General features: G+C 65.8%; 1 protein-coding gene across 1 annotated transcript in view; it reads right to left on the reverse strand.

Moving 5' to 3' along the window:
* Positions 1-11,277, reverse strand: part of GNA11 (G protein subunit alpha 11) — a 33,168-nt gene that overhangs the window by 8,111 nt on the left and 13,780 nt on the right. Inside the window, exons 2-3 of the mRNA XM_046638325.1 lie at positions 11,235-11,271; positions 1,258-1,442 (exon numbers count right to left, since the gene is read on the reverse strand). Coding sequence (XP_046494281.1) covers positions 1,258-1,442; positions 11,235-11,271 — 222 coding nt within the window. The remainder of the gene's footprint in view (positions 1-1,257; positions 1,443-11,234; positions 11,272-11,277) is intronic.

Genomic DNA, 11,277 nt, shown 5'->3' on the forward strand with positions numbered 1-11,277 from the left:
CCGCGGTGTGCGCCCGTTCTGGATGCTGATGGAGATCTGTGTCCCACCGTGAGCCTCTGGGGGGGGCCTCGGCTGAAGGGATGGGACCAACCAGACCCCAGGGGCCCCACACACAGGGCCCCACAGCCAGGCCAGTGGGGCCCCCCCCAGTGCCTGGCCCTGTGGGTGCCCTGATCCCTGTGAAGTGGGGGAAAGGGAAGCAAGGCGCCAATCGGAGCCACATCAGAAACCTGGCAGATTGACCTTCCTAAGCCTCAAAGCAAATGACTCATGTAAGTCATATTTGAACAAAAGTGGACTCCACGCCACATGTCAGCCGGACGCAACGTCTGGTGTGTGAGGGGCCACCGAGGACAGAGCCACAAGAGCAAAGCAGGGAGGCCAGGGGCGCTGGCTGGGCGAGCAGGGGGCGGCTCCCCCAGAGGGCGCACTGCCGCCACCACGGGGCACAGCTCCACTCCCCGTACACGCCCAGGAGCTGAGAACAGGCGTGCAAACACCCACACACCAATGTCACCGAGGCACGATTCACAAGAGCCAAAAAGTGGACACAACCAGATGTCTGCTGGCAGTCAACAGACACAGCATGTCCACCCACACACTAGAATATTACGCAGCCATGAAGAGGAGCGAGGCCCTGACACAGCTGCACGTGGACAGACCTGCACACACAACGCTCAGGGAGAGAAGGAGACACAAAAGGACACACGGCGTGTGACCCCATGGACGCGAAACGTCCAGAACAGGCAGATCCACAGACAGAGAGCGGGCTCGTGGGGGCCAGGGGCTGGGGGGGGGGGGGGGGGGACTGCTGGTGGGGACGGGGCTTCCTCTTAGGGTGACGGAATGTCGACTCTGTGAATGCACTAAAAACCAGGGAATTCGGCCTTTTAATCGAATTGTATGATGTGGGAATTTTATCTCAATAAAGTTGTTCCTGTAGAACACAGGAGAGAAGTACCCCCTGCCATGAGGGGTCACCCAGAGGGTCAGACATAGTGTGGCCCTCCGAGGGGGCCAAAACCAGTAGGTGAGCCCGCACTGCCCAGCCCGGAGGCGGCTACCAGGGCCCGGCACCCCCGTCTGCCACATGGGCTGCTGACAGCTACGTGGCAGGGAGTCTGGGGTCAAGCGGACACGCCCGGCACGGAGGCCAGTGGCCTCCAGAGGCAGTGCATGGCGGGGACGGAGGCCGTCAGAGGCGCAGCGGCGGCGCTGCCCCAGGGCCGGAGGCGGGGCCCTGCGCGCGCGCCTCACCTTGTTGTGCTCGTGCTTGTACAGGATCCTCAACGTCTCCATGGCGCGGATCATGGCCTGCATGGCGGTGAAGATGTTCTGGTACACCAGCTTCGTGAAGCCCCGCTTGTCCTCCTCCGAGTAGCCGGCCCCGTGGATGATGCGCATCTGCTTGATGAACGTGCTCTTGCCGCTCTCGCCGGTGCCTGCGGACGCACGTGGGGCGGGCAGGTGAGCGTGGCGCCAGGACCCGTCCTCCGCGCCCCTGGCTCAGCCGCCCTCGGAGGGGGCGTGGGGCACACCCGTCCAGCGGGCAGCCGCCCTGCAAAGTGTGTCCCCGCCTTCAACCTCCTCCTCCTCCAGCACACCGCGTCCTGCACGAGAGGAAACTGAGGCCCAGAGAAAGGAAGGGCGGCGTCTGCGCCCCCAGCGCCTGCCGGTCACAGCGACTGGAGCTGCCACATCTGGAGGTGACAGGGCTGCAGAGGAGGACGCAGAGGCCGAAAGGCTGAGACCCTCCCCAGGTGGGAGTGACACCACCCTCAGAGTCGCGCCTCCAGTCCCTCTCTGTGGCCTTCGCTCCATGCTTTCCCGCGCCCCCGGGACAAGCGAGCCTGACCTGAGCGCCTCTCCCCTGACCCGGGCCGCTCCTCCACCGCGAGAGCCGCCCAAGCACTGTCCTCCGGGGCAGGGGCTTGGCAGCCGCATCGAAGGCCACGCGGTTCGAGGGCCAGATCGAGTCCCAGGGCACCATATCGTCACCCCACGACCCCCAAAGGCTCCTTCCTCGTTAGCCCCGAACCTGGAACCCTGCCCCACATCAGCCACCCACCGCTGAGCCCCTGGCTGCACCCAGCGTGACCACGGCACCCGGACGACCCCGAGCCCTACGTCCCAGGTCCCCCCAGAGGCCCCCCGGCTCGCCACTCCCGCGCATCCACTCTCTCCCCTCCGCCCCAGTGGGCACGATCACATCACTGACCCCTGCTGGGCCCCGCTCTCCCTCCGTGAGTGTGAGGGGACACCACCTCCCGAGGCCCTTCCAGGCGGGCACGCTGACCCTGAGGGAGGCATAGTGGTCGGCTGCCTCGCAGGATCAAGGGGCCCAGAGCGTCGGGCTGGAAATCGTGAGACAAGGGGCCACATGGCCGGCTGTGTCCTCATCCCAGCTCGCAATGAGCCCCAGTCTCAACGCCTCCCGTGTGACTCGGGGTCCTGGGGACCCCGATCCCGCACCAGCACCGACGCTGCTGGGGTCCCTCCTGTTCAGCCTCTCCCCGCCCACCCTCCCCCCTGCCACCCTCGGTCAAGGACCACTGCCTCCCGCCATGAGCAGCAAACCCGTCTCCCACCCCCATCCACCCTGCGCACGGGCCGGCAGCCGCAGCTGTCTCCAACACGTCCACGCACCTGCCTCGTCCCAGAGGCACAGCCCGACTCCTCCCGAGCCCGCCTGCCCCGGGGACCCGTCCTAACCAGCAGAACATGGCGAACGATACGCATCACTTCCGGGACGAGGTGACACATGGCAGGCGCTTCCTCCTGGCGCTCTGGACCCCTGACCACGGGAGGCAGCACTGTGCTGTGGGGAGGCCCACGCAGCGAGGACCCGAGGCCTCCACCAACAGCCACGCAGGGGAACCAGCTCCGAAGTGGCTCCTCCAGCCCCAGTCGAGCCTTCAGATGAGGCAGCCCTGGACGACAGCCTGACCTCGACCCCACGAGAGACCCCCAGCTGGGACCCCCAGGTTCCTCACCCTCGGAAATTGAGAGATAATTGTGTGGTTTCAAGCTACCGAGTTCTGGAGCGACTTCACTACACAGCAAGGGACAACTTCTGAACTCTAAGAACACACTGCCTGAGACCCCCACTTAATGCCCCCGCGGGGGCCACTCGCTCACAGACCGAGCCCAGTGCCCCCTTCTGGGGACTCCGGACCCCCACACGTGCCCCATCCCGCTGCTCAGGCCCATCCTCACCAGCCTGAGTCGGCCCAGCCTCTGCCCACCACGCATGTGCCCGAGCTGCACCCATGTCCTCGCTGCTGTCCTCACACGGCCACCTGTGACACGGCCTGCCGCCATGTGCAACTCAGCTGCCCCCACAGTGTCCACCTGCCCAGCGGGGTCTCTGGGCTCGAGGCCCATCGGGAACCGGCTGCTCACCCAGCCCCAGTGTTGCAGCCCCAGTGCATCCTGCCCGCCCTGGGACGACCCACCAACAGATGTGGTCTCACAGGCTCCACCAGCTGCCCGCCAGGAGAAAAACAAGCCCCCAACAGCAAGGGCGCTCGAGCCCCCTGGTCAGGCCTCACCCTGGCCACGCAGACCCCACTCGCTCCCAACCACGCAGAGCACAGGGCACGGCCGCCTAGGCTCTGAGCTCCGCCAACACCGGCCTGAGCGAAGCAACGCGACATGAGACACCCGCACACGACCCGGGACAGGTTCACATGTAACTGCCAGACCGTGGCATCAGCCCGAATGGCCTCCCCTGGCGGATGGCTACCATCTGTGCCTTCTGTACCACAATCGCCACTCAGCAATGACAAGTTGCCGCATGTGGACACACAGCAGCCCGATGGCCTCCGGGAATGAGAGGAAAAAGCCGCCCCGGGGCTTGGACAGCGCACGGCTCCGTTCAGGGAATGTTTCTGAGCTGACGAGGCTGCAGGGTGAGAGGACATAGGGGCTGCTGCGGGCTGGTGGGTCGTGGGTCCCCGAGGTGCTGGCGACATTCACACAGAGGGCGGCGGTGGGTCTGCACCCACACAGGTGGGGATGCTGAGGGACAAGCGCATGAGACACCTCCCCATGAGGAAGCCGGGCGGCTCCAGGTCCGCGCTGCAGGCGGACCCCAAGTCCACGTCCGAGGCCCCTGACCCCCTCCACCGTCCCTTCCCAGAAACGCCCCTGAGGAGAGGAGCCACCCCATCGGCCCCATATGACTGGCCCCCCGCGGAAACCACAGTCACAGCCCCCCCAGCGCCCCACTGGTTCTGCTCCAGAGGCCGCTGCCCAGTCACCGTTGTGAGGCCTGCGGTCCCCTGTCCCCTCTCGAGGGGTTCTGCCTGCGGCCTGTGCCCCAGCCCCCGCCCAGGCCCAGCTCCAGAAGGCGCTGCGCACGCTTTCTCAGAAGGAACTTAGTCCCATCCACCAAGCCGGCTCTGTCCACGTCCCCCACACGTCCCCCGTGCTGGGGCCGGGCTTGACTGGTCATTTCTCCAGGAACGGGAGCACCTGGGGTCCAGCCCAGGGGTCGGAGGTCGCACTCCAGCACGGGGCGGGGACAGCAGGGACAGGGCCGGCCTGGGAGCCTGCAGGACACCCTCTGGGCACACTCCCAGTCCAACCTCGGTGAGGACCTGGGGAAGAGGCGGCACGCGGAGGGAAGGCGCATGCGGGGGAGGAGGCAGCACCGGCCCCCTCCAGCCAAGACCCAGGCCAGCAGGAGGGGGGATGGGGGAGCGGGTCTGCGGACACCCTCTCAGTGTTGGGGAGAGGAGGGCAGGGCAGGAAGTTGGCCACGACCCGGCGACGAGAACGTGACTGTTGGAGTCCACAGTGGGGCCCGTGGCTGCCGCCTGGCTGTCCACAACCACGGGAACCCCCAGAAGGCGGGGAGGCCCAGGTGATGGCCCTGCCCAGACCTAGAGTCCTGGCAATGCAGCCCGAACCCAGGACGGACCTCGAGCTGTGTCAATGGCCTGAGATCAAAGACAGGGCACCGACCTCTTGCAGGTGATGGAAAAAATGCCAAACCCGCGTGCAGCCGAGAACCACGATGACAAACTTCCAGCTCCACTCATTCATTCCTTCCTTCCTTCCTTCCTTCACTGAGGTCACACCGCAGGTAACTGTCAGACCTCAACAGACTCCTGGCCTCACAACCACAGGTCCCCCAACCCCTCCCCCCGCCCCCAGGGCATCTGTCTCTCCTTGTTCTGCTACGACCATCACTCAGGGCCGTGAGAAAAGGCAGGTGCCCTGGGGGAAGTGCTCCTCAGCCAGCCGAGGGCCCAGCGACAGAAAGGCACCAGCGGGCGCCGACAGCACAGGAAGGAGGTGAGAGCTTGCTGCTCCGAGGCGACGGGAAGCCATGGGTGGCGATGGGATGGACCTCTGGACTCGTCACGTCGTCTTATCTCCACTCCAGGCCAAAGTGGGCTGGGGCGGGCACAGGGTTGGTGTCCCCTGCCCGGGCCCCCCGGTGCCGACACTCATCACCCCTTGGCCAGGCCCCGCGCCTGCTGCGACTGTGAGGTTTTGGCGGGCGTCCCTCACCCACCACGTGCCTTCTGAGCCCACTTTGTCCCTATGTACTGGGCCATGTTGCAGCCCTTCCTGACACCCCCAAGGGTCAGGGGCCTGGTGTGAGCCCCCCATCCTGCCCAACCCCGCCGTCCAGCTCAGCTGCAGGTGCATTGGCAGGGCTGGGGCCTGGGGCCTGGGCACAGACCGCACCCGCTGCCCAGCTCACGGACATCTCCACGGGGCCTCAGAACCCAGACCTGCTTCCCAAACTCCCGCCCCCCGGGCCTCCATGCGGGTCTGACCCGTCACCTCTCATCCCCTCCAGCTCTACGCCCCGACTGAGGTCCCCGAGCACACCGACAGGACGGCTGCCACAGCAGTGTCCACCAGGCCCAGCCAGGGCCGCTCCTCTGACGGTGCTCAGGGTGCGCCCACCACGCACAGCACCCTCCAGGTGCTGGGGGTCAGAGCGGGCAACGAGATGGCTGAAGCTCGGAGACCCTGCTGTGGGGCAGGGAGACCCCGCCCAGTGGCAGACGGACCCGCTGACCCGTGTGGACAGCGTGGTGGAATAAAAGGAACAAGAGAGGTGGCGCTCCCCAGCTTCACAACCATCACCTCGTTAACCCTCAGACTAGTCCTAAAAATATCAGCATGAGTCTCCCATTTCACAGAAGAGAAAACAGAGGCTCGGGAGTCATGTGGGGCCAGAAACCCCAATCCAGCACCTTCTGGCACTTTCTAGCTCGTCCTGGCTAGCTCCCTCCTAAGGCTGTTCCACAGCTTTTAAATAGAAACATGCGCAAAGCTTCCAATAGGAACAAAACACAAAACACAAAACAGCTTCTCCTACTTGCTGAGGGCCTACTGTGTGCAAAGACTGCCTACTGTGTGCCTAGTGCATGGCTGGCATCCTCACCTTCAGTCCTACGACAAAGCCATGGGTAGAGGCATCGTTCCCCCCAGACAGACGAGGAAGATGAGGCTGGAAAACATGGCCTGATCACCACGGTCTCCCCACCACTGCGCTGGCCACACGGGGCCATCCCAGGCCGACAGGAGGCCTGAGGAGGGACCCAGCTGGGAGCTGTGCCCTGGAGCCCCCGTCTGCAGACACATGGGAGCCGAAGGCCACAGGCCAGGGGCACGGGGCCCGCCTGAGCAGGGGGCCTCACGTCCAAGTGCACTGTGAGGACACCAAGTCACTCCCGTTCCCCGGGGGAAGCAAATTCAGCAAGCAAATCAGAGTCACTCAGCAAACCTTTCTGAGGCCTGCCCAGCGCTGTGCCCCCGGCCGTGGGGTGCGAGGACCCCGAGGTGGGGGGCGGTGGAGGGACCGGCAGGGAGGCACGGGGAGCCCACAGGCCCTGCCCCAGGAGCTGGCAACACCGTGAGCGGCTGCACTGAGTGCCCACAGGCCAGCCCGAGCCCGGGAGCCGGTGCTGGGAGCAGCTCGCGCTCCTCCAGGACAGACATGGGCGCTCCCACAGCCCGCGGAGACGCCCCACTCTGTCGCCACTCGGGGACCCCAGGCGAGCAGGCCGCCAAGCCTGACCCTCCTCTGTGAATGGCCACAGCTCCCAGTGGGAAAGGAAGGCCCCACGGGGGACCCAAGACAGGCCGGCTCCTCCTGACTGCGGTCCACTCTGCCCACTCGCTCGGCTGGAGCTCCAGACCAGACCCGCCCCGCCCGGCTCCGACTCTGCACCCAGCGCCATCTGGGACGGAGCAGGGACCGTGGCTGGCACCCCTCCTGCCCGCGCTCTTGTCCGCGCTCCATCCCGGACCCCGCCCGCCGCGCCAGCCCCCGCCAGGAGCAGCGAGGCCACAGACATGCTCACGGGGCTGCCTGGGGATGGCTGCGCCACAAAAATCAGAAAGTGAAACCTTCTGTGGTTAGAAATCAGAGTAAAGCACTTCCTCCGGCCCGGCCGCAGCGGCCAGGGCAGCTCGGCATCGCGCGGGGACGGCCCGCCTGAGTGCACCACCGCTGTGGTCGCGGCCCGAGTGTAGGGCCAACCCGAGCCCACGACACCCGCGAGGCCCCTGCCACACCAACTGCCCCTCACCAGGAGTCCTTGCAGGGGCCCAGCCCTACAGCCCCAGCAAGGGGACAGGGTGATCCCGGTTGGGGCAGGGACCCGAGGGAAGGCAGATCCTCGTGCGTCCAGGGACAGCACCCCAGGGAGCAGACCCTCAGAGCAAGAAAACAACGCACGGGAGGAACGTCCCGGGGGCCTCAGAACTGTGGCAGCCCCAGGGTCATCAGGGTGGACGAGGCCACCCAAGGGCACTCCCCACTCTCCCAGTGGCCGGGAGGCTCGCCCTTCCCGCCGGCTGCCACACCCCACTCGGGTTCCTGCCGTGTCCCTGCCCCTCGGGGCCACGCAGCAGGAGAGGAAGCCCGGACAACCGGCCTCCCTGCTTTATTTAGAAACCCCAGGCCACGGGCCTCCAGGAACGCGCTTCCCGTGGAAGGCGTCACTCTCCCTGCCGAGGGACAGACAAGCGCCTCCTCGGTGGTTCCTGCCAAGAAACCGAAACCTGAAGGCAAAGGAGACGATGGAGGCAGAAGGCAGCCGGGGCCCTGGCCCCAGTGGCTCCCCACGGGCTGCAGCCCCGGCCCCAGGTTCTCTTCAGTAAAACGGGGGAGCGAGGGGCCGACCCCGTGGCCGAGTGGTTAAGTTCGCGCGCTGCGCTACAGGCGGCCCAGTGTTTCGTTGGTTCAAATCCTGGGCGCGGACATGGCACTGCTCATCAGACCACGCTGAGGCAGCGTCCCACATGCCACAACTAGAAGGACCCACAACGAAGGATATACAACTATGTACCGGGGGACTTTGGGGAGAAAAGGGAAAAATAAAATCGTTAAAAAAAAAAAAAAAACGGGTAGCGACACTGGTCCCCAGGTCCACGGGCCCCAGGCTGGCGGCAGCGTGTGCACTGCGGACAGGGCTGCCCCCTCCTACTTCCCACCAGACGACACGTTAACGAGGCCGCAGCCCAGACCACAGAACCCATAAAGGTGCGTGTGCCACATGCACGCGTGCACACACTGCGCCCTGAGTGTGCACACACACGCACACATGCGGCCCGACAAAGCCATTGCTTCTCGAGCATTCACAAAGGTCTGACATGACTATCCATGCTGATTACACACTAGCTCTGCCACACACGTCTGCGCTGTGCTACCACAAGGCAGGGGCCTCAGACAGGGGCGATCCCGCCCCCAGGGGACACGAGTGACACGTGGGGACATCAGTGGTGGTCACAGTGGGGGTGCTCCTGGCATGGAGTGGGTGGGGCTGGGGATGCGGCTCCACACCCTGCAGCGCCAGGGCGGCCCCTGGACCTCGGCCCGGCATTTACAGCTTGTCCTCCTGGTGTCATAAACCTTCACTTTGGACCCGTGAGCTCCTGGGACAGGAGCAGGAATCCCTGAGCAGGCTAGCGGGGGAGGGTTGGGTGGCGTTTGGGGTCACACGGGGAGGAGGGGGACACAGACACAGGTGCTCCAGCAGCCGACTCTAGGGGGGCATAGGTCACTGCCCGTGGGACGCGGGCCAGGCCTGCCAGCCCAGGGAGAGCAGAGAGCGAGGCTGCAGGAGCTCGGGCTGCTGACCTGCATCCTTGAACCCCGCCGCCATCTGCAGCCTGGGGGCGCTCCGGGGGCAGCGGGGAGGCTGGAGGCTCACGCAGCCCTGGGCAAGGCCGGCTGGTAATACTGTGAAGATGCCAGTCATGTCCAAAGTGCGCTCCAACATAAAGTCCACGCGCGCAGCCAAGGCCGGCCAGCGCCACACTGTCACCAGAGTGCCACCCGGAGAAGCCCACTGCCGGCTCCCTCCAGGCTCTGAGGTTACTCCCCGCCTGTCTGTCTGGGAAAGACGGCCAACTGCATAGCTTTTAGGTAAATCAGAACATATGTACAGAAACCCAGAGAAGATATTTCATCAAGGCGAGTACCCGGTGGGTCCCTGTGGGAGGGAGAAGCAGTGTGCTCCTGCCAAGACCTGCCACCCACAAAGGGCCCCAACGCCGCTCGTCCATCAAACTCGGTGCCTCTAAACCCTCCCCTGTTCTGCGGTACCCCCTCCGTGACAGCCCTTCCCATGAGGCCCCGGGCCCACCGAGGCTACTCTGAGCGCGAGCGAGCATCCCGCCCTTCCCCAGCAGGCCTGCCCATCCCTGCAGCCCAGGCCCCGCAGAGCTCAGCGGAAGGGCAGGCTGGGTTTCTGTTCTGTAAACGACCTTGCAGCCTTTGACAGCAAAGCTAAGTCCTTCAACAGCCCTTATTTGGGGTGACAACACTGTGCCCACGGCTGCGCCGCCGGGCTCCCTGCAACAGGTGTGCCTCGGGGCAACGGAGACCACGGCATCTTCTCCAGGAGAGGAAGGAGAGGACGCAGGAGAGGGAACGGGGATGTTCAGAACACCCTCGAGGCCCCTGCAGGGTCTGCCCGGCCAGGCCTCTGGCTAAAACCGAAACCCGAGATGAGAGGGAAGGCCATCCTCCCTCAAGGGGTGGACCCCACTGGGGAGGGCAGCGGGGGCAGGCAGCAGCCGGAGGGAGCGGGGCTGGAGGGCACAGGGCTCCACCTGGTGGGAGGAGAGATGGGATGCTGGGAGGTGAGGGGCGCCGTGTGGATGGCAGCCCAGAGGGCTGGTCCTGAACTGCTGCAGGGGGCAGCAAGGCGGGATACTCGGTGGAGTAGGGACAGGGGCCAGCCCTGTGTGCGGAGGGGGTCGTCCCATGAGGAGGGGCGGAGGACAGAGCCTCCAGGCTTCTGCGGGCCTGACCTCGACAGGAGAAGCAGGGGTTGACCCCTAGGGGTCCAGAGACTCCACCTGGACAGCAGAGACAGGGGATGGCCCCTAGGGGTCCAGGGACTGCACCTGGACAGCAAAGGCAAGGGATGGCCCCTAGGGGTCCAAGGACTCCACCTGGACAGCGAAGACACGGACTGACCCTGAAGGAACCTGGGACCTGATGTGGACAGGACACTCAGGAGCTGACCCTGCAGAGACTGAAGGGGCTCTGGAGGTGGAGAGCATGGGCAGGGTCAGGCCCCACCTGGCTGGCACAGGCACCTGACCCTGTGGCCCCGAGTTGGACAACACAGGTGGGCGCTGACCCCATAGAAACTGAGGCCTTGCTGTGGACAGCACATGTAGGGGCTGACCTGAGGCCCCAGGGCCCACTGTAGACAATTCAGACTCAGGGTGGGGGCAGCACGGGCAGAGGTCTGTCCAACATGGGTGGACACGGACCCCCATGTCCAACATGGGCAGGAATCGGGGCCCCCGTGTCCAACACAGGCAGGGACTGGTGTCCAGCCTGGGGAGGGATCAGTGTCCAGCATGGGCATGGGATCGGGGTCCGGCCTAGCCAGAGATCGGCCCCCATGTCCAGCCCAAGAGGGGGATCAGGGTCCCGCCTGGGCGGGGACCGGCCTCCGTGTCCAGCCCGGGCGGGGATTGGGGTCCAGCCAGGGCGGGGATCGGCCCCCACGTCCAGCACAGGCGGGGGTTGGGGTCCAGCCCGGGCGGGGATCGGGGTCCAGCCAGAGGGAGGATCGGCCCCCGTGTCCAGCCGGAGAGAGGATCGTGGTCCAGCCCGAGCGGGGATCGGCCCCCGTGTCCAGCACGGGCGGGGATCGGGGTCCAGCCCGGGCGGGGATCGGCCCCCGTGTCCAGCCCGGGCGGGGATCGGCCCCGGTGCGCCCGCAGGCCCGGCCACTCACCGAGCAGCAGCAGCTTGAGCTCGCGCCGGGCGTCGCGCTTGTC

This window comes from Equus quagga, chromosome 14 (genome assembly GCF_021613505.1).
Source record: "Equus quagga isolate Etosha38 chromosome 14, UCLA_HA_Equagga_1.0, whole genome shotgun sequence".
Classification (NCBI taxonomy): Eukaryota; Metazoa; Chordata; class Mammalia; order Perissodactyla; family Equidae; genus Equus; species Equus quagga.